Source organism: Labeo rohita, chromosome 22, assembly GCF_022985175.1.
Source record: "Labeo rohita strain BAU-BD-2019 chromosome 22, IGBB_LRoh.1.0, whole genome shotgun sequence".
Classification (NCBI taxonomy): Eukaryota; Metazoa; Chordata; class Actinopteri; order Cypriniformes; family Cyprinidae; genus Labeo; species Labeo rohita.
This window is the reverse complement of record NC_066890.1, coordinates 28584559-28608690: the sequence shown is the minus strand read 5'-3', so window position 1 is coordinate 28608690 and position 24132 is coordinate 28584559. Positions and strand designations below refer to the sequence as shown.

The following is a 24132-nucleotide window of genomic DNA, read 5'->3' as shown; positions in this document are numbered from 1 at the left end:
ATAAGCAAAAATACTAACAAAATCGGCATCTAACAAAAAACTTGATACTAAATTCTGGCCAATAATGATGAGCCGATAATTAGGGATGCACCGATACCACTTTTTCTAGAGCAAATCCTATACCGATATTTTTATTTTTGGTACTTGAGAAAAATGAGAAAAATGAGAAATGAACAATTAAATTATTTTTATATATAAGTCGATATAGATGTATTTAAAATTTTAATATCAGCCAATAACTGATACTATACCGATATCTTGTGCATCTCTAAAGAAATGAAAAAGAACTAATAAAATTAGGGATGCACAATACTAAATTTTGATCAATAATGATAAGCCGACAATTAGGGATGCATCGATACCACTCATCCAGAGTGAGTCCAATACCAGTACTTTTATTTTGGGTACTTTTTTGGTACCGATATTTTCGGTGCATTTGTAATTTTTTTAAATATTGGGTACAGAAATGTAAAAAAATTGAGCAAATAACATCTAACATGACTTAGGGATGCACGATACTAAATTCTGGCCAATAAAGCCGATATTTATTTTCAAGTAATAAAAAATAACTGATAAATGGCCGATATTAAAATAGTTTATTTTTGCTACAAAAATCCAAAATAAAGTCCAAAAAACTAAAATAATCATTTAAATGCTACAAGTGATTTAGGCATTAAGATGTACAGTAAGAAAAACGGATATTCGTATTGAGATCTGCTAAAGATTTCATCTTCATTAAATTAACAATCTAATCTAAATGTAAAAAAATAGCAAAAATGAGAACGAACTATTAAATATTTAATTTCAGTCAATACTAATAATTAAAATATGCTTCAAATTGAATTACTAAAATTACTAAAACTGAAAAATAAAGTTAAATAGAAATATAAAAATACTAATTAAAAAAGACAAAAGAACATAAAATTACTACAATCAATAAAAATATGCTTTGAACTGAATTACAAAAATGACTAAAACTGAAAAATAAAGCTAAATAGAAATATAAAAATACAAAACAACAACAACAACAAAAAACATTAAATTACTACAATTAAAATATGCTTCAAATTGAATTACTAAAATGACTAAAACTGAAAAATAAAGTTAAATAGAAATATAAAAATACTAATTAAAAAAGACAAAAGAACTTATTTAAATTACTACTATATATATATATATATATATATATATATACACACACACACACACACACACACACACACACACATATATATATATATATATATATATATATATATATAAATAACCAAAAAATGACTCAAGAGTAAAAAAAATCCTAAAAAGAAAATTTAAATATAAAAATATAGTTAAATTAAAAATAATACAACTATAATAGCATATAAATATCACTACAATAACACTGATTTGCATATATCCAGGCATCAAGTTCTCACCTTTGGCAACCCATCCATATCACCCGAGCCTATAATCACAAGCAGTTATAAGAACCATTAGAAGAATGTCAGAACATTTCTTATTTTGTACGTATTAGCTATTTATACGTCAAAGTCTCACCTAAAGACCCGTTCATATGGTGCGGCTCCATCGATCCCATTCCACCCATCGGCCCGTCGGGCCCCGGCCCCATTGGGAACTGCAGAAACACACATACTGTTAACATCCATCCAGAAAACCAGCAAAAATACTAACAAAGGGCTAAACTATTTTCCATACTGTATGAGAACGGTCAACTTACGTTCGGTCTGTTGCCACCAGGGCCGATTGGATTCATCATCGTGTAAATGTTTTCACTGGAATTTGTCGAGTCTATGAAAAAACAGATGACAAATTTTTTTAAAGCTTCACTGGAAAAGTTCTCCATAATCTAATGTAGTCAGATAAGACCTACCAAAACAAGAGCTTTAAGTTTTAAGCTAATTTCCAGTCACTGAGGTAATTTCTCAACTATTGTTATGGACTTTCAATAAAAGGGGGCTGATAGGAAACTCAGACAGATTAGACGAAAGCAAACTGACCTCCTGGGCTTGGCATGATGGGAGTTCCTGGAGGTCCGCCACCTCCTGGAGGCCCCTGCGAGATCAGCAAGAAAAATGATTACACACAAAGAACATTTCGGACAAACAGAGAGAGACGGTGAGGCAAAATCTTGTGCGTGCAACTCACCACATAGTTTCCTGGTGATGAAGACGAGTATGCTATCTGTGGGAAGGAGAGATATTAAGAAGCTGCTTCTCTAAGTTATTGCGATATTGAAATGATTGGAAGTGGCACTCACTGAGTTTGCGTTAGGGTTAGGCCAAGGCCCTCGACCTCCCGGACCCCTGAAAACACAAGAAGCAATGTTAGTGTGTGTATACAAGCGTGGCACAGACAGCGTGAGTGGATTATACTGTGGCGGAGACTCACATGTTCATGCCAGGCATTCCTGGACCGCCGAGAGAGTTTGGAGGAGGCCTCATTCCACCGCCGTAGTTCTGCAAGTGCAAAGATACAAGCTAAGCTACATATGAAACATGTTATGGCACTGTAACAAGAATGTACTTTTGACTTGCTTTTACTCAACTCTGGTAAATGTTAATTCATTTTTTGATCAATGAAATAACACAATACTATATGTTTTTCATTATTAATCATTATTTTTATTATTATAAATATTTATTTTTTTATTATATTTATTTTTATATACATTAAGAAGAAAACAATATAAAACAAATATAATGAAACATTTATACATTTTCATTCAATATTAAAATAGAATATCTAATATATCTCATGTTATATATATATAAATATATCTAATATATTTCATGTTTTTATTATATCTATCTATCTATATATCTATCTATATAAATATATATATATATATATATATATATATATATATATATATATGTGTGTGTGTATATATATATATAATTATATGTAATATTCATGAATACTTATTACAAATATGTTCTATCAGAACATTCTGTGACTTTTTATTAGATTTATTCATTTTAATTTGACTTTTTAACTTATATTGCACTAATAATAATAATAATTAATAAACAAATAGTATATTATTTCTATGTATAATTGCTAGTTGATATAATACTGTATACATAATGCATTATATATAATAATAAATAATAAGGAATAATAAATAACATTAACTATAACTATTTATATGGCTTATTTTAATTAATTTATTTATTAATTTTTAACTAGATTAAAATGGAATATCCAATGTCCAAATTCATATTGAATAATAATACACAAAGAAACAACAACAACGTTTTTATTTATTTTTAATTCTACATTTAAAAATAAATTAATTAAATAAATTCAACAAACAAATAATTAAACATTTTTCACCACCTTATTAGATGTAATTTGTATAACATAATAATAATAAAATGTTTTTAATTCTACATTTAAAAATAAATAAATTAAATAAATTCAACAAACAAATAATTAAACATTTTTCACCACCTTATTAGATGTAATTTGTATAACATAATAATAATAAAATGTTTTTAATTCTACATTTAAAAATAAATAAATTAAATAAATTCAAACAAATTAATTAACTTTTTCCATGGCTTTATTAAATATTTTGTATAATAATAATAATAATAATAATAATAAATGTTTTTATTAGATTTATTTATTTTTAATTATACATATAAATAAATTCAACAAACAAGTAAACATTTTCTGTATCCGTTTCCACGACTTTTTATTGTATTGTTTTGTAATGAATAAATGAATGAATGAATTAATAAGACTATTTATATTTAGCTAATAAATAAACATTTTCTATAATTCACACTGTAATTCATATTTTCTTTCATATTGTATTGTAACACATTTATTTATTTATTACCTTATTTAATTTATTAATTCGTTTCATTTATATTTACATTTCTGTTATATTTCCACATTTCCTACGATTATGTCCTACACACAAGAGTTCCCAATCTAACCACAACTGTTTGATAGACAGTAACGTCAGCCTAACCTGTGGGCCCATGCCTCCCATTCCTCTGGGTGGGTTCATTCTCATCGGGCCGCCCATGTTTGGATGTCCTGATAGGACAGAAAAAGCACAATCATTCCACAAACGCCTGAGCGACTGGACTTCATCCATAGCAAATTTCCTCAAACACAGCTGGCTGTAAAAGCCCATGGCGCAGTGCGGTACCTTGCGGTCTGGTGGGGTCCAAACTGTTTGGCAGGAGCGGCTGTGACCCTGGGACTCCAACAGGAGGCTGAAACCAAGAAACCAAACCAAGTGCATAAAACAAGTGCCAAGTAGAGAAAACGGCAATAGTGACCTGTAGAAATGAAGGGTTGTGGGCGGGCCAGTACCTGATTTGGCATGCGGAGTGATGGGCGGGGTCCACCTGGGTACCGTGGAGACATGAACGGCTATGGGAGAGAGCGTAAGAACTGTCAATCAAAAGACGCCATTGCTAACCTCTCATTAGCATAATATTAAGGTTAGGGTTAGGGTAATTTTTCAGAAAATTAAAGAGACATTTCACCCAAAAATGAAAATTCTGTCATTAATTACTCACCCTCATGTCATTTCAAACCTGTAAGACCTTCATCTTCATTTTTGGGTGAACTATCCCTTTAACTCTTGCTTTACATGACAGAAATCATATGCTTTATACCTACATTTGATTTTCCAAAAAGTGATTCATAGTATAAACATAAAATCTTACCGGTTTATAATGTGAACTAAAAGAAATGTTTATATAGTATGTAATATTTGAGATGTGCAGTACAAGAGTAACCAGCAGGGGGCCCAATAACACTGCAAAAAAGGTCATCTGTTTGAGAAAACTCAAACATTGGTTCTCCTTACACTGTCATGGTGAGGCTGCTGCTATCAGATTGTTTAATACAAGAAATTTATGGTATTTTAAACAGCGAGAACTAAAATAGAAAGAGGTTGGACGGGAGACCACTAAAAGACGCACAAAGATACCGAACATCGTCCTAACCATCTGGGAAGCGACAAGTTACAGCAACAAGTAAACTGTCTATCCACAACGAAAGCATAAACACTGCGTGACGCCACAATCCCAGCAAAAAAAGACCATATTCAAGGCTTCATATAGTTAAAACGCACTGGATTTTTAACCAAAGAGATTTCGCTGTGGTTGACGTCATATGGTACAACACCACCAAAATAAAAGCAAACAGAGCAACACAATGATCTATCGCTTATAGCTTTCTCAGTCATTTTCTCAGGGTTTGATCCAACAACCTGCTTTGTTCAAACTCCTTATTTACAACTCGGTCCACATACGGTACATTTGCTCCAAGTTTTGGCAAGTTTGTGTATTTGTGTTGGTGTTTGTGTATTTGTGTTGGAGCGCCTGTGTTTATGCTTGCATGTGTACAAGCAAGAGCATGTTTGTGTGTTCGTGCGCGTTGCATTATTAATAGGATATTGATGGGCTATGAAGGACTGAGTGCAGGGTGTAGGGAGGGACCAGGTCTGCAGAGTCCCGGTTAGATGAACTTCCACTCCTCACGGGCTGGGCCGCAGCCTGCATTATTTATCCGGCAACATCGTCACTGTCAGCGAGGAATATGTGTGTGCGTTTTTTCAGAGAGAACAGAGAATGAAGAAATGTACTGCTTGCGCTCTATCTAGGTAAGAGTCATGATGGTTGACCAGTTATCCAAAAACTTACTTAATTAGTGAAACTGACAAGATGATATTTTTCTTATATTTTATTCTTTAAATAAAGTATTCATATAATATACGATAATATCATTTTGATAGCATCTCTAAGGTTATAGGTTCAATTCCCATTAACTGATAATCTATTGAAAGCAATGTACATCACTTCAAATATTTTGTTCTTGTATTAAAATAGTCTAAGCTAATGATAATTATATCAATAACAATCATATAATCATTATAATTTAGGTATAAACTAAGGTTATAGGTTCAATTCCCCTTAACTGATAAACTGTATACTTTGAATACAATGTAAGTCGCTTCGAATATTTTATTCTTGTATTAAAATAGTCTAATCTAAGCTAATGATAATTATATCAATAATAAATATATAATAATAATTTTGGTAGAAACTCTAAGGTTATAGGTTTGATTCCCATTAACTGATAAACTGCATACCTTGAATGCAACGCAAGTTGTTTATAATATTTTATTCTTTTGTTAAAATAGTCTCTTCTAATTGAATGATAATTATATCAAGAATATATCAACAAGAATTACAGAATTATTAGAATTTTGATAGCTGCTCTAAGGTTATAGGTTTGATTCCCCTTAACTGATAAACTATAAACCTTGAATGCAACGTAAGTCACTTAGAATATTTTATTTTGTATTAAAATAGTCTAATCTAATGGTATTTATATCAATAATAATTATATTATTATAATTTTGGCAGCAACTCTAAGGTTATAGGTTTGATTCCTGTTAACTTATAAACTGTATATACTGAATGCAATGTAAGTCGCTTATAATATTTTATTTTTGTATTAAAATAGTCAAATCTAAGCTAATGGTAATTATATCAATAATACTTAATTATTACAATTTTGGAAGCAACTCTAATGTTATACGTTCGATTCCCATTACCTGATAAACTGTAAACCTTGAATGCAATGTAAGTCGCTTAGAAGATTTTATTCTTGTATTTAAATAGTCTCAGCTACTGAAATTATATCAATAATAATAATGATTTAATTATTATAATTTTGGTAGCAGCTCTAAGGTTATAGGTTCAATTCCCACTAACTGATAAACTATAAATCTTGAATGCAATGTAAGTCTCTTAGAATATTTTTTTCTTGTATTAAAATAGTCTAAGCTAATGATAATTATATCAATAATAATTATATAATTATTATAATTTTGTTAGCAACTCTAATGTTATACGTTTGATTCCCATTAACTGAGAAACTGTAAACCTTAAATGCAATGTAAGCTGCTTAGAATATTTTATTCTTGTATTTAAATAGTCTAAGCTAATGATAATTATATCATCAATAATATACAAACAACTACATCATTATAATCTTGGTAGCAACTCTAAGGTTATAGGTTCAATTCCCATTAACTGATACACTATATAACTTGAATGCAATACAAGTCGCTTATAATATGTGATCTTTTTATTAAAATAGTCTAATCAAATGATAATTATATCAATATCATCAATAATAATTCATCACTTTGGTAGCAACTCTAAGGTTATAGGTTTGATTCCCATTAACTGATATATCCTGAATGTAACATAAGACACTTATATTTTATTCTTTTATTAAAATACTCTAATTGAATGATAATTATATCAATAATATATCAATAATAATTACAGAATTATCATAATTCTGATAGCAGCTCTAAGGTTATAGGTTCCCATTGTATACATTGAATGCAATGTAAGTTGCTTATAATATTTTTTGTATTAAAATAGTAAAATCTAATCTAATAATAATTATTTAAATAATAATTATATAATTATTATAATTTTGGTAGAAACTGTAAGGTTATAGGTTCGAATCCCATTAATTGATAAACTGCATACCTTGAATGCAATGCAAGTAACTTATAATATTTTATTCTTGTATTGAAATGGTCTAATCTAATGATATTTATATCAATAATACATCAATAATAATTCTATAAATTATTATAATTTTCGTAGCAACTCTAAGCGCTAAGATTTGATTCCCATTAACTGATAAACTGTAGGTTGCATTGGATAAAAGCATCTGCCAGATTTGCAAAATGTAAATAAAGGGTTTCCAGTGAAGTCAGGTTAGTCGACTTGTTAATTAGCAACTAGTTGATTTTGAAAGTCTGTAGCTTTGCACACTACTAGATCTAGCTAGTGAAGAAACACAGCAAAATCAAGCTCAAGCAGCAGCCTTTTCCCAGTATTAAAAATGGTCCATTTTGGGAATGAATGAAAGGAATAGAAGAATGAAAGTGTGAGGACGTAAAGGGTGAATGGAAAGCTGCGCCACAGGTACTCTTGAAATTTTATACTACACCCAACATGTGTCTATTCCACAGGTTATGTGTAAGGAAGTATAAGAAAACAAGGGATGAGAGTCTTACCTGGCCGTGGGGCCCCATCATGGGGTTGTTGGGGTTGTGTGGAGGGGGCTGTGAGTGTGGTGATGGTTGTGACCCGGGTGGGCCCTGAGAAAGGGAAGATAAAGAGAAAAATTAGAGATATTACACATTAAAACCTCTACACAACCCATTAAATTGGTCTTTGCTCAAGTAGAATGACCAACAAAGCCTCACTGGTTACATTTCCACTGGTCTCTAATAGCAATCCAACCTAGGTTGGTAATAAATCTACCCTTTAATCCCTAGCAAAGGGCATCTCCTACAGGGCCGGGCAGCTGCTGAACCCCATAACGGAGCTCCACCACAAGGCCTCCTCCTTGTCTCTCAATGGAGTCCATTATGGTAAGTGGGAGAGGCATATGGCCTATACCGGGACGCCTGTTCCTGCACCACATCCCTGTAGAGAGTGACTGAGGAACAACTTGGGCTGGATTGTGTGTGTGTGTCTTGAGTGAGGAGGGGGGTGTTTGTTAAATGAAGCAATTAATAAAATCATTTTCTACCCGGCTAAGGAGATAACGGCTTGGCACCGAACTACAAGCCCATCAAGAGTTGCCCCTCCCGCCGAGAAAGGGAACAGCACATAGTATTCCTAGCGGGACAGTGGCATAGAGGACAGCAGCAACCACAAGTCCAAGTGTTTCAGACAAGCAATGCTACTTCCCGACCAAAAGGGGGCAGTGTGTAGCTACTTGCCGAGCGACTGCCGGGACACAAAGTACTAAGCAAAACAAAGCATGGAACAGCAACAATGCATATTTCATTGTTGTCTCTGTGTACATTACGGAAAAAAATTACGACCACTTCTTTGGCGAACGGCACGGGATTGTGCAATTCATGTTTTTGAGGGTGTGCTGCTTCAGAAGGATGGTTTTCACATGTCTTGGAAGTAATTATTCTGATAAGTGCAGCTGTCACAGAATCTGTCACAAACCGAGATGATAAATGCAACGTGTCGTACCATACAGGATGTAAATGTAATCAAAAGCTCGAGTTGTCAAAAATGCCAAGGAATCTTGCAAACATACGCGTACCAGAGAGGTACTTTGACTTTAAAGTCACCCCAAATGATTCAATCAATTAATTATTTAGATCTCTGTGCAAGAAGTACAACTGTCAGGAAATTCGTCATAAACCAGTATCCAAATATTGACAAAGACACCTCTAGCTAAATCTCGCAAACCTGTCGGTACTAGAGAGACTTTGACCTCAGAAGTAACTGAAAATTATGCAAACTCAATCAAAACCATGCGTAAGACTAGAACTTAGGAAGAAAGAAAACACAAAAGTACTTCGAGATTTGCTTGAGTACTGGGACATTTCAATGTCAACAGGACTACAACGCTGTACGGTGCTGGACCTATCTCGGTGTCCCAAGACTCCTGCACCTCGCAGCAAGCCTGAACAAGATCCTTCAGTCCTTTTAACCTTGATGGAACTCTCCCTCTCTAGAGTCTGTCAGTCTTTCACTTTTCTCAGTGTTCTGTTGGTTTTCAAGAGGTTTTTGTGGGAGAAGGGCTGATGAAATTCTCCCACCTTCTTCCCTCAAAACAAACCCATCCATTTCAGATGTTTCCAGCTAAACTTGAAACTATTTCTCTTTTTTCCTTCCTTGACTTCGCTCCCTCCCTGCCTCCCCCTTGCTAGTCTGTCCTCCCTAGAGAAGCTGGTGCAGTGGAGTTTCGACGTGAAGATTATTGAAGAGGCCGACCCATGCAATGGGGGGAATTAAAAGAAAAAAAAAAAAAACACGGAAGAAATCATACGAAATTTCCAAGATCCGGGCCAGACGCCAGCACGCAAGCTTTGTGTTTCTCTCCCTAAACTCTCTTGCTTCGCTCTCCATCTCTCTGCGGGAGGTTGCCGGGAGTCTGGGCCTGCGAGGTACAGATTAGGAGAGTCTAGAGAGAGAGCGTACAGGAGGGTTTAGCCCTCCTCACCTTCGTCCCTGTCTCGCAGGACAGCGCTGATCACATGGCAGCTACTGCGGTCGCATGTGTTAATTATCGCCGCTGCATCTGGAGTCAGAGGCTCAGGCGTTCATGTTTTGGCTGCATAGCTCCGCTACCAAAATGCTTTAACTGCAACGGCATACTGCTCACTGGAGTAGCAGTGTTCTTACAGAATTGGTTTTGTCCCTTCATTTTTGCTGGACATGACTGGACAACATGCAGTTCTGCATGTTTATTCAATAAATGCTATTCAGATGCTATTAGAATGTCCCAACCTGATAACTTGGATATTTGTGAGACTTTCTGACTGAATCCCAAAAATAATTGGTTCATCTTTTGTTCATGCAGTGCACAAAGTTTTCTGAGATGGACGCGCACTTATGACCAACAAAGATATAATTAGAGAAATAAAAGATGACCAAACCAAAAGACACTCAAAAGGAGGCGGCGGAGCATAGACGTCCGCCTTTCGAAACAACAAAGTTAGGATTCTGATGCAGAATCAGCATGGATCATAACCTGTTCCAATCACAATTCTATTAAAAACAACTACAAAAAGGAGCAGCTCCAATTATTAGCACAACTGTGTCCAGCAGTCGTGGCCGATGCGAGTGGGAGGGAGCAGTAGTTAGCTCTTGAGAGGTGTGAAAGAGTGATATACTGGCCACTAGGATATATGCCAAGATATAATTGGTGTCACCAGACCACAGCCACTGGTCGCGTGGAATCGGGGAGCATACAAGGAGCGCACGTGGGCCTGGAGGAGGCAGTCTTTTTTGCGATTGTTGCCACATCTTTTTCTTCCTTCATCTTTCATTCTTTCATTTTCTGTCTTCACTCTCTCCATGCCTCTCTTCTGCCATGCCCTGGGCTGCTACCAAGAGGGAATTACTGCAGTGGAGCACAAAGTCCTCCCTCTTCCTCCCTTTCTTAGTTCTCTCTCTCTTTCTCTCTCGCTCTTATGCACACAGGCACTATTTATAGAATGCAATGTCACTCACGCAACAGTCAGATCGCTCCCTGCTCTGAACACGGCTCATACAACATTAACACTCTCCTCCTCAACTCAAAGACCATGTCAGGGTTTCTATTTGCCAATCCATGCGACGCTCTACCTGATGCTCATCTCAGCATCTGCTGCTTTGTGGGATGCTCTATCAGCTATACTACCTGACAGTCTGTAACATTCTGAAAGCAATTTTCTCTCTGTCATTATATCAGATGTTATAATTGATGATAGGATGCTCTATCTGACACTCTATCTACTCTATTGAATGCTCTGATCTTCAATTAGTTGTATCGGTTCTTTTCATCTCATTGACTCATTGGATCCTCTATCTGCTGCTCTATCAGCTGTTCCATCTAATCTGTCATATTCAACAAGATGTTAAACACACTGTATCAGATTTTCCATTTAAGAAATCTTGTTACATATACACTGTGGGATGCTATATCCGACACTCTATCTTAATTTCTATCTGACATTCTACTCTATTGGATGCTCTAACCCATCTAATGTTTAATTTGTTGTACTGGATCTTCTCATCTCATTGATTCATTGGATCCTTTATCTGCTGCTCTATCAGGTGCTTTATCAGATATTACATCTAATCTATCTGATGTTCAACAAGATGTTAAACACACTGTATCAGATTTAGTTACATATACGCTCTGTGGGATGCTCTATCTGCCACTCTATCTTACCTTCTATCTGACATTACATCTACTCTTTTGAATGCTCTATTTAACCTTCTAATATTATTTTCTGTCACGATATCTCATTGACTCCACTGGATCCTCTATCTGCTGCTCTTTTAGGTGCTCTATTTGATGTTCCATCTAATCTATCTGATGTTCAACAAAATGTTAAATACACTGTATCAGATTTTCTATCTAATAAATCTTGTTACTCTCTGGGATGCTCTATCTGTCGCTCTATCTCATCTTCTATCTACTCTTTTGGATGCTCTATCTAACCTATTGATATTCATCTCTGTCAAGATATCTTATTGACTCCATCAGATCTTGCATCTGCAGCTCTATCAGGTGCTCTTCTGATATTTCATCTAATCTATCTGATGTTCAACAAGATGTTAAATAAACAGTATCAGATTTTCTAATGAATCTGGTTACGTATACACTCTATGGGATGCTCTATCTGCCGCTCTATCTTATCTTCTGACATTGTATCTACTCTTTTAGATGCTCTAACTTATTGATACTAATTTCTGTTAAGATATCTCAAAGACTCCATCTCTATCTGCAGCTCTATCAGGTGCTCTATCTGATCTTCTATCTACTCTATCAGAGTTGGATATTCCATCTAACGGATGATGTTCCATTTTCCCTTTAATGGAGGATCACATGTTCCATCTCTGATGTTTGACAAGATGTTAAATACACTGTATTATTTTTTTTTTTGCTCTGTCTGCCACTCTATCTTATATTCTGCCATTCTATCTGCTCTTTTGGATGCTCTATATAACCTACTGATGTTCATCTCTGTCAAGATATCTCATTGACCCCATTGGATCCTCTATCTGCAGCTCCATCAGGTGCTCTATCTGATCTTCTGTGTACTCTGAGTTTATTGTTTCTTCCATGTTCCATCTAACGGAAGATCAGATGTTCCATTTATTCTATCTGATGTTTGACAAGATGTTAAATACATTGTATCAGTTTTTCTGTCTAATGAATTTTATGTTACACATACCCCCTTATGGGGTGCTCTATCTGCCACTCTATCTGATCTTCTATCTAATATCTTACCTTGTATTAATTAAATTGGATCTTCTATTCGCTGCTCTATCTTCAATCTATTCTACTGATAGAATACATACATACTATATACTCCATGGGATGCTCTATCCGCCCTGCAATCTACTGTACCTGATGAACATATCTTATGCTCTACTAGATATTAAATCCTCTGAAGTTAGAAGCAAATATAGAATACAGAGATGCAATTTGCATATGACCTGCTCTAAAAACAGAAATTAATTGGTATAAAAGCTTGAGTAAATGGCGTACACAACTTGAGCTTATGATAAAAATAATGTTTGACTAACAGAATTCATCTTTCTGTGGTAGTGTGTTTATTTAGCAAGGTGACTAGCTTTTGTCTGACTATAAATAGCTCAATAAAAATCACTATGGCAGAGGAACTCCCACAGGCGCCTTGACTTCGGGAACTATGCCCCTAAGCATTCCCCCAAATCCCAGCCCTGAATTTAAAATACACAGATATGTTGTTAGATATGTGTTGCCAAAGAGCTACAACCAAGCACGCATGTTTTTACCCATTTTGGCCTTAGGGATTAAACTGTCGAGGCATTCACACTGATCTCAGATCAGGGGCCATGACTCTCTGTTTGCGGCAGTGTGAGTTGCCACTGTACCGAACTACTAATTTAGACACGCAAAATGGAAATGAATGGAAATACGGAGAGGGAGAGATAGCGGGAAAGAAACATCTGGACGGGGATTAGAAGAACTAAAGGGGGTTAGCGAAAGGAGGGGTGGGGAGAGGGACAGAAAAAATGGTAAAAGCTTAACGCACAGGGTTAAAGGAGGAGGTTTAACGTGAAGACGGGGGAGGAGAGAGCAGCCCTTACTTGAAAGAAGCCGGGAGGCATGGGTCCACCTGGCATGCCGTCGTTGGGCGGCATGTTGCCCATCACAGGACTGGGAGCTGCTGCCGCACTCTGAAATAGAAAAACATGCAAAGCCTGGTCAGAAAATTTGCAAAAAATTCCAAACCAAATTCCACCTTTAAGCCAATCCGAAATTGGTACGTATTACAAAATACATTAAATATCTCCAACTTTTCCAATAACGATTCCATATTACAACAACATACGAGTAGAATCTTTCGTTACATATGTGAGCAGTTCTTTAGGTTGAAGCCGGGGCCCCCCACACCCCAGACAAAGCCAAACTCAGCCGTGTCTTTCCCATGACGGTAAAGAAGGGGTAGACAGGGATTACACACGACCCAGCGCCCCCTCCTCCACCCTGTAATCAGATCCCTCGCTCTCGTCTGGATGGAGGAGGGTAAACCGCCTCAGTGCCGCTGACCCTAATAGCCCAGACACTCACCGCTGACCCTGAGAGGGCAAAGGGGACCGTTACATGCACCAACATACACAGGCATAGGTACACGATTATCTCTGTTTTTAGCTCTCACACATATGTAGTACCAAGCCCTAAAGCTATTAACAAACATGTAAGATCGCATATAGTCACACACACCAACAGGATAGACAAGTTGACTTCATCCAACCATCACCTAAGTTTGAGAAACCAAGAAATGGTTCGATTTTAAATGTTTTCCATGACTTCCAGTTCCAACAAAAATTTCCTGATCACCCCCATGCCATCCAATATGTTCATGTCTTCTTCAGTCAAAAAGAAATTAAGGATTTTGAGGAAAACATTCCAGGATTTTTCTCCATATAGTGGACTTTAGTGGTGCCTTCAACGGATTCCAATGGGTTGAAAGTCCAAATTGCAGTTTTAATGCAGCTTCACAGGGCTCTACACGATCCCAGCCTAGGAATGAGGGTCTTATCTAGTGAACCAGTTGGCCATTTTCTAAAGAAAAAAGTTAAATTTATATACTTTTTAACCACAAATGCTCGTCTTTCACTAGCTCAACCTCACTTATTACGTAATCATGCACATGTGACGTAGGCGAAAGTACCAAGCTAGTGTTTACAAAGCGAACGTGCAAAGAAAGTAACTTGTAAAATAGATGATTTTGAAGTTGGAGGAGAAAATGAGACCCTACTCTACATTTTTGAACCAAAGTACACAGATGAAGACTAACTGTGCGTGATCTTTCCAACGTGACTACGTAATGTGTGAAGTTGAGCTTGTCCAAGATGAGCATTTGTGCTTAAAAAGTATAATTTTAATTGTTTTAGAAAATGACCAATGGTTTCTTAGATAAGACCCTTATTCCTCGGCTGGGATCGTGTAGAGCCCTTTGAAGCTGCACTGAAACTGCAATTTGGACCTTTAATCCGTTGATCCCCATTGAAGTCCTCTATATGGAGAAAAATCCTGGAATGTTTTCCTCAAAAACCTCAATTCACTATGCTTTCATTATATGGCAAATAACAGCATGAACAACTCAAAGTTTCTCCATTTCTGTTCCACTGAATAAAGTCACATGGGTTTGGAACTAAATGAAGGTGTGTAACTGACAGAATTGTCATTTTTAGAAGAGCTACCACTTTAAGACATGACGAATCACAAGCGCCAACAACAACCACCACGGAAACCCAACATATTTGCATATAATCTATATACAAGGATGCAATTCTCATAAACGAGGGAGGAAAAGGGGGCCGGAGGCTGGCGCTGGGCAGATAACAGGTGAGGTACGGCCGGGCGCCGTGTTTGCATGCAGTGGAGGGATTGCCGAGTGTGTTTGGTTAAGGAGAGGGAGGGGCTGAGTGACAGATCGGGCCGGTGAGATTTTGTTTACACAGTGGCTGGTGTAGGTTTAACCAGCACAATGGCTCCAACAGCATATATGAGCGATTGAGAATGCAGGAGGCGGGCGGACGAACACTTTAATTAAAACAAAGAGATGAACTAGAAGAAAATCACTGGCCAGAATGACCAGCGGCCCATCAGCGGGAACAGGAGTCGCTGGTAGCTCACACACACATTCGCACGCAGCGCGACTCCTCTGCACTCAGGTAGAGCGGCAGAGGGCCCAATCGGCTTGTTGCCATGACAACTCAGACCTTGGCTCTCCCGCTCTCCGGTGCCCATTAAAACCCTCAGGCCGTCAATCACTTGCCCGGCCAGGGAGCGAAAGAGAGAGAGCGCGAGAGAAACTGAGAGAGGAGAATGAAGATAGAGTTTAAAGGAGCCTGTGGCTTTTGATAGGGCCTGGCTGTTTGCTACTGCTATCTCTCTCCCTCTCAACCACATAAACAGACACATTCCAGTTCCTGTTAACCCTTCTTGTGCCATGCTTTGCATGGTTGTCCTGCCTTCTTCTATTAAAGGAGAAGTCCACTTCCAAAAAAAAGATTCACATATAATGTACTCACCCCCTTCTCATCCAAGATGTTCATGTCTTTCTTTCTTCAGTTGTAAAGAAATTGTGTTTTTTGAGGAAAACATTTCAAGATTTTTCTCCATATAATGGACTGATATAGACTTGATTTTAAACTTCCAAAATGCAGTTTAAATGCGGCTACAAACGATCCCAAATGCGGTTGTAAACGATCCCAGCCGAGGAAGAAGGGTCTTATCTAGAGAAACGATTGGTTATTTTCATTTAAAAAAATACAATTTAAATACTTTTTAATCTCAAACGCTCATCATGAACTGCATTTCATGAACCGGAAAAAACATTCCAGGCAGAGTAAGGCAAGACGAGCGTTTGACATTAAAAAGTATATAAATTGTATTATTTTTATGAAAATAACCAATCGTTACACTACACAAGACCCTTCTTTCTCCGCTGGGATTGTTTACAACTGCATTTGGGATCGTTTGAAGCCGCATTTAAACTGCATTTTGAAAGTTCAAAATTGGGGCACCATATCAGTCCATTATATGGAGAAAAATGCTGAAATGTTTTCCTCAAAAAACATACTTTCTTTATGACTGAAGAAAGAAAGACATGAACATCTTGGATGACAAGGGGGCGAGTACATTATATGTGAATCTTTGTTTTGGAAGTGGACGGATCTTTCCAAAGGTTTTGACCATTAAGGCACGTTTATGTTTCGATTGTTTGAGTGGGAATTTCGCATGAGGGGAAAAGATTTTCCCACACAGATTTCGCAACAGGTCCAAGCTACTTTTTGGCCAAAATTTCGCTCATGTGACCAAACCGACACTGTTCATTTAGGATAGGACAATATTTGGCCGAGATCTGAGGATGCAAAAAAATCTAAATATTGAGAAAATTGCCTTTAAAGTTGTTCAAATGAAGTTCTTAGCAATGCATACTGCTAACTGAAAACTAAGTTTTGATATATTTACAGTAGGAAATTTACAAAATATCTTCAAGGAACAAGATCTTTACTTAATATCCTAATGATTTTTGGCATAAAAGAAAAATCGATCATTTTGACCCATAAAATGTATTGTTGGCTATTGCTACAAATATGCTCGTGCTACTTCTGACTGATTTTGTGGTCCAGGGTCACATATACACATAGACATATATATACATAGACATATATATAGATAGAAAGATAGATAGATAGATATACATTTCTAAAGCATCCAACATGTACATCATTATGTTGGCTACATTACTGATTATACAACAGCGGAAAGCAAGCAGATCAAAGATTCAGCAATAAATGTACCTAATTAATTATTAATAATCAACGAATAATATCGGTGGCCTATACGCTCACCTAACATCCACGCACACACAGTCCAAACCCTCTGAAGTAATTAGCCACTGCTGTTTTAATTATCAGTATCAATCGTGGGGCTCGGCTGGGCAGCAGACGGCGGGGGAAAGGCTTAATCTGGGCATCGATCTGGAGCAGGGATCCAGGATGAGGAATGGATCCTACCTTATCTGTGCTCAGACGAGCAGGGTAACCCAGATCACCAGCCAACAAACACAAGCACATGTACTCTGGTAACAAGAAGTCACTGGCAACTCAGCACTTGCTGAATGAGCGATACAGTGGCATTGAAATTATGGATCTGTGAGGATGAAAGTTAACTTAATTTAATAATATTCACTAGCTATTAGACTGTATACCAGAGGTGTTTCCTCTGAGGAGGCAAGGGAAAAAATTATAGTATAAAAATAAACCAACAGCAAGATTACAAAATATAACATTAGAAAGTATATAAATAAGACACATTGTCCAACAGCGACACCAGCAGGTAAAGTTACAGCGGGAGTTCACGTCTGTCTCGGCTCCCCTGAGCCCATTAAGTTTTAACAGACCCCCTAAAGCGTACGTTGGATTTGGTGGGGGGGTAACTGAGAATGAATTGGGGAAAGTCACGCCTCCATTGCGATATGATTGGACATGACTAGTTATGATCAGCTGTGATTGGTTCATGCAATAAATCCTGCCTCTTCTGCTCGTTCTGCGTTTACAAGTCCGAATGAACAATATAACGGTATTAATGGGAAGACTAAATTAAAAAGTAAGTAAACAACTCACACATTTAAATATACCACTTTGTTACGTCAAAATAAGACTTGAAATGGCATGAAAACATGAGCTAGTGCAAATAAACATCCAAGATAACAGCATTCTTCTAACTTACTGCATTTCAACACACTCATTGCCTCCTCCGCTCTTTCTCCCAACATCCCCCATTTCCAATAACTCTGTCAGTGAAGTTGACTCCATAAAGATTAGCCAGTGAGGACTGGCAGCCATAATCAGCCGTGCTGGCTGACAGATGTGCCTTTTAATCAATGGGGCGCTGGGACGGCAATCTACACTGTGAAACATAGGGAAGCCACTATGACGAGGGGTCTCTCTCTCTGTCGCTCCCTCTCTTTCCCTCCCATGGCGTCAACAGCTGTTGTATCAATCAGGTGAATTAATTACCAGTAAACAAATCTGCTGAGGAAACCCCTCATGTACACCCCCACCCTGCAAACACACACACACCCATACACACATACACATACTGTATTCCCAGAACCCCCTAGCTTTCGCAATCTCAGTGGCCCACAATTATGCTTGCTCAAGGGCCTAATCATAAGCCATGTACAGAGACAAGCGTGTTAATGTGTGTGTGGACAGGTGGAGAGAACGTTTCCCACCCAGAACACCTTCCAAAACGCTGAAGCAGCAGTATAACTGAAACAAGGAAAACAGACAGACGTAGCCCAGCTCCACCTGTTATTTGCATTAGCCATTACACTACCACACTAATGTACTGTACTGAACAAAAGCTAATGTCGCCTTGCATTTTTACTACGAAGTTCATGAGATTGTAACATTCTTTTTTCTCAATATTAACAAAATGTCAATGATAATACAACAAAAAGTGCTAAGACTGTTCATTAGCCACTCAGTATGTTCTACCCAACATCTTAAAATTAAACAGTGCAAATAGTCACAAACCTTAATTATGATTAATACTGACAAATACTTTAAAGTATTCTCTGCCTTGAACTCAGAAAGTCACGACTCGAAAAATATCGTGCATACATATGCAATGTTTAACAGGAATGCTAATCAACCTTTAAGCACACTGCATCAAACAAGTTCCCTCCAAAAAATAAAATACAAAACTGCAGTCAAAAGGCCCAAAATGCCCAAAGTTAATGCAAACAGGATTAGCTAACATGTAAATTAAGCAAAGCCGACAGCAGCAACATGGTGTTGGGATACGACACAAGCATTGCGCCGCTGGGCCCAATCCTGTTCACCACCTTATTGGCCGTGTCAGGTATTTCACAATGGCCTTGCACATACAAAAACACTGTAATAAGCTCCAAATTACAAAGAGAAAATAAGATCTATTGGGAGCTCATATATCACATTTACTTATACTACCAGCCAAAAGTTTTTGAACAGTAATATTTTGAATGTTTTTTTTTTAAATAGTCTCTTCTGCTCACCAAGCCTGCATTTATTTGATACAGCAAAACAGTAAAATTTTGAAATATTTGTAGTATTTAACGTAACTGTTTTCTATTTAAATGTATTTGAAAATGTAATTTGTTCCTGTGATTTCAAAGCTGAATTTTTAGCATCATTACTCCAGTCGCATGATTCTTCAGAAATCATTCTAATATTCTGATTTGCTGCTCGTATTATTGTTGAAAACAGCTGAGTAGAATGTTTTCAGGTTTCTTTGATGAATAGAAAGTACAGAAGAACAGCATTTATCTGAAACAGAACTCTTTCGTAATTTAGAAATGTCTTTATCATCACTTTTTATCAATTTACAGCATCCTTGCTAAAGAAAAGTACTCATTTCTATAAGCTCATTCCCAAAAACAAACTGGAGTAATGATGCTGAAAATGTAGGAATAAATTGCATTTTAAAATATATTCAAACAGAAAGCAGCTATTTTAAATAGTAAAAATATTTCACAATATTACAGCTTTTGCTGTACTGTGGATCAAATAAATGCAGGCTTGGGGAGCAGAAGAGATTTTGAAAACATTTCAAATCTTACTGTTCAAAAACTTCTGACTGGTAGTATATGTTTTGATAAAAATGAAATTCAGAGCTCTGGCATCACTATTTATTCATTCATAACAACCAGGTAAACCCAAAAAGATCCCATACATCAATATCTTTCTATAGGTAGCATCTTCAAGCATCACATGTCAGTTATTTTCATGTCAACTTGAGGCCAATGCACAGTGCTAAACATCCAGAGATAAGAACGGCTCATTCTAAGTGCAGACACGTTTAGAACTGTCTAAAAGTGAGAGACTGATAAATGTAAGAAGGGTGGGAGGGTTGTTTAGGACGTAGGAAGGTTTTAATGCCAGTGTTACCATCCTATTTCTAATGTGAAGCATGTAAGGGGGTCATATTACAATCCATACATTGCAAGAACGGTTGGCGGGAAGGGCGTTCCCACTGGGACCATTGATGTTGCCTGCTGAAAAGGGGAGTTTCCCCATCTCTCCCTCCCTTTCGTTCTCTCTCTGCTTTCCTTTCTCTTCAAGTACGCTCTCTAAGTAGGCAGAAATCATTCCTCTTTGGAAAGAGTCTCTGGAGTTCCCGCTACGGGGTTAAGGAGCTTAGCGTACTATAGTTAACATTCACCGAGTCTGAACGCTGGGAAAGTGAGGAAACCTAGCGGGCTGTGGGTACCCAAGAGGAGCAAGGAAAAAGAGAGGGCCTCGTTCCTGCCAGACAGAGGCTTGGAGAAGGGAAAACACGAACATTCCTTAGACAATGAAGGGTCTGTAGCGCCGGACCTTTGCGCTTGAGGCACCAACAAAACCGAAACACAATCAAGGACAAAAACTATGAGCAGGTTGAATTCCTAAGATGAAAAATGATAAGAAGAAACTGGCAAAAATCATGTAGTTAACAAGAACGCAAAGTCTGGGCAAATGAAATGCAGACATAACACATCAAGAGGCCCAAACAAGTTTCTCTGCTCTTCAAGCTTCAGCCTGGTTAAAGTGGCTTTGGGTTCCCTCAGATGTCCAAATCCACAATCCCTTTACGCAGATCGTGAGTGAAACCACTGAAACTGAGTCAGCCAACTCGTAACCGGCTGTGGCCAACAGTGGTCAGCCCACCCAGTGGTCAAATCTGTCTTCCATCTACAATAACTCAAATTCTTTACGTCCACCGAAAGTTATAAAACTGTCAGTTGATGCGGTAGCATTAATGCTAACCCATCTTCAAAAGTATGCAAGAAATGTCCTCTTGAGGAATCAAAAGCACCTGAATTCTCACAATCACAGTTGCTGAAGAAAAAAAGAGAGGCATTCAGGAGCTGAAGAGCACGTTGTGTACAAGCGTGTGCATGTCATGCTAACCTGTGCTAGCATCCCATCAATAAATAAACAGCTTTACAGAAATATCTCTCCCCAGTCTCATGCCCAAGCACATGCTAGGCTACTCTTCATCTTTTTTCCTTGGAGAACACCACAATATTACGATAAAAGAGGTCTCACGGCTTAGGAAAAAAAGGTTGTTCTCAATTTGAGTGGGTACAATGAATGAAAGGTATATTTAGCAAATTTAGCGCCAGCGCAAACCGTAAAATAGTAAAATAGTACTTTACTAAAGACGCGAAGTGAAGAAATAACGCTGAAAAGGTGTGGACACCTATTGAAAATCCATTTGTAGGAGTTTCCCTTTCAAATGCAAAGTAGTAAAGTATTAAAATGAATCACGCAACACAATTTACTAACGCTTGCGCTCGTCAAATTACTGGTATTTGCGCCATTATTTATCTTATCTTAAAGCAGGCGGTAATTTGCGCTGCTCTTGGTAGATTGCACTGTTCATTATGGAAACGATCTGATGATGTGCGCATTGTCAGTAAATCACACGCAGAATTTTCCCCTCCCATCGGCGCTTTTATGGAATTGCGCTCTAATGCTAATATGCTCTGTTTAGTAAATCTGGCCCATAGTCGAATGCATCTTCTTTACAGACAATATACATTCAATCATTTCATTATCTTGTCCAGCATTATTTAATGTGCACCTAAAGCTTGATCATCCCCATATCTGTAGATAATTTTCACCTGGAAAGCACTTTTGTTTCCACTCTACAGGCTCACTCCCGGCATCCAGGCTCCAACTGACCACAATGCTTCCATATCTTTACAGAAAAGCTACGCAAAAGCCATGACGGTGCACAGAGTCAACAGTTTCACTTGATAGTGATCATTCTGTCAGGGGAACTACAATACTACTACTACTAAGATCTGCCAACTTAACAATCCATTCAGTTGGAGCTCATTTTAATTGCATTAGCCCTGTAGGAGGTATGGATGGAATGCAACTTTGCTACTGTGATTACAGTGACATTGGAAACCAAATATTTAGTGTCAAAGTGTTCGACAATGAAAGGTAAAAAATTATGTGGGTTTGATCCTGATCTCAAACAGTAAATGGGCACTCGGACCCTGGGGACACCGAGAGGACATGTGTCCGGCAAACTCCCGACATACGGTGTCTGTCCCTCGCTCTAATCTCGGTCTTGATATACGGTTCTGTCTCTCTCACATTCTCTGTCTTTATGCTAATTCTACATGTGAACGCGAGCAAACCGCAAAGTCCCAGGGGGGAAAAATGGGGTTGTCTGATTCCACACCCTCCCTTCTCTCTTCTCTCTCATTCTGTCTCTCTCTCACCACCCCCTCCCACAATAGAGTCTGGGTGTCAGGCAGCTCACAGAAGCCGTTGTCATGGTGACAGGTCCTGTCTGTGTTCCGTCCCTCAGGCATCTCGGATCCAGAGAACGCTGTATTTTTGAGAGGTAGAACGAGAGTCAAAGAGAAGAAACCAATATCCATATATTGGCGAAATGAGTCCTCACGAATTGATTTAGGAAAGCGACAAGAGTGGGGCACAAGGGTAAGGGCGAGAAAAGAAGTATCGCCCTTCTCTGAGCCACCATTGTTCATCTGATGGGACACCGAGAGGTCAGGGGTGGCATGGTCTGGCCAATTGACAGAACACCCTCCCAGAGCCAGCAAACAGAGTAGGCATCTCACACCCCTATTCCTGGCACCCTACGCCCTCCACTTGACCTTTCAGACACTCTCCACCAGTCCACTCCAACCCATCTGCCCCAGCATCCTGCCCCACCTCAATGCAAAACTGCATGCAGATCCCCTCGTATCATGTAACACGGCTAAAACATTGTGCACCTGGTGCAGGCTAAAATAAGGTCTCCTGTAGGGACCATGTCAAGAAGGCCATTGGCCTCTCAAAAAAGATGTCAACAAGTTAGAAAACATGAAGCAAACAATGCCAATCCAAGATGTAAGGCAAAGCAAATACTGGGTATAGCACCTTGTCCTGCTGTTTCTTGCTACAACTGTTCCTAGGACTTGGCTTCAAAATGCTTGGCTTGAAACTTGCAAATTTTTTTCTCCAAGCTGCATGTTATTGAAAAGTGAGATGTTACCACTGGTCGAGCCATCTGGCTTCTTGTCCACAGCTTCTGATGACCAAGAAACCTCCAAGTTCTAGGGACTAAGGAGTCTGCAAGTGATGCTTAGGAATAGTAGTAAACCCCTCTCGTGCTAAACAAAAGCTAAGCATCTGAAGACCTCCCACTCATATACTCAAGACATTGCCTACTGCAGCTAACTGCATCCATAGGTGCACTTGCCTAAAGTCTTGTTTCTTATTACTTATTACAGCTCTTGACTTCCCCCGTAGGGCCATCCAGCATGTTAATTGCAAGGCAAACAATCCGAGAGCCCACATTAACCTCCAGAAGTCTCCCATGAGTGGAGGTTAGTTAAGCCCTTTTCAAAAACCTTAACACCACTGGACAAGTACCAGTTTGAAGCTAATCCCATTGGAGGAGGGACCCCTTCCCTCTAAATTCACGCAGCAGGGGAGAGCTGATGAAAGTAGCAGCGATACGAGCCACATCAAAGAAGGTGCGGAGCGAGAC

At 38.0% G+C, this 24132-nt stretch overlaps 1 protein-coding gene across 1 annotated transcript in view; it reads right to left on the bottom strand.

The window, feature by feature from the left end:
- ssbp4 (single stranded DNA binding protein 4) overlaps window positions 1-24132 on the bottom strand; it is a 74936-nt gene that overhangs the window by 1619 nt on the left and 49185 nt on the right. Inside the window, exons 5-16 of the mRNA XM_051095032.1 lie at window positions 13662-13751; window positions 8078-8161; window positions 4333-4392; window positions 4166-4232; window positions 3983-4050; window positions 2389-2456; window positions 2258-2303; window positions 2146-2181; window positions 1998-2052; window positions 1718-1788; window positions 1537-1615; window positions 1416-1444 (exon numbers count right to left, since the gene is read on the bottom strand). Coding sequence (XP_050950989.1) covers window positions 1416-1444; window positions 1537-1615; window positions 1718-1788; window positions 1998-2052; window positions 2146-2181; window positions 2258-2303; window positions 2389-2456; window positions 3983-4050; window positions 4166-4232; window positions 4333-4392; window positions 8078-8161; window positions 13662-13751 — 753 coding nt within the window. The remainder of the gene's footprint in view (window positions 1-1415; window positions 1445-1536; window positions 1616-1717; window positions 1789-1997; window positions 2053-2145; window positions 2182-2257; window positions 2304-2388; window positions 2457-3982; window positions 4051-4165; window positions 4233-4332; window positions 4393-8077; window positions 8162-13661; window positions 13752-24132) is intronic.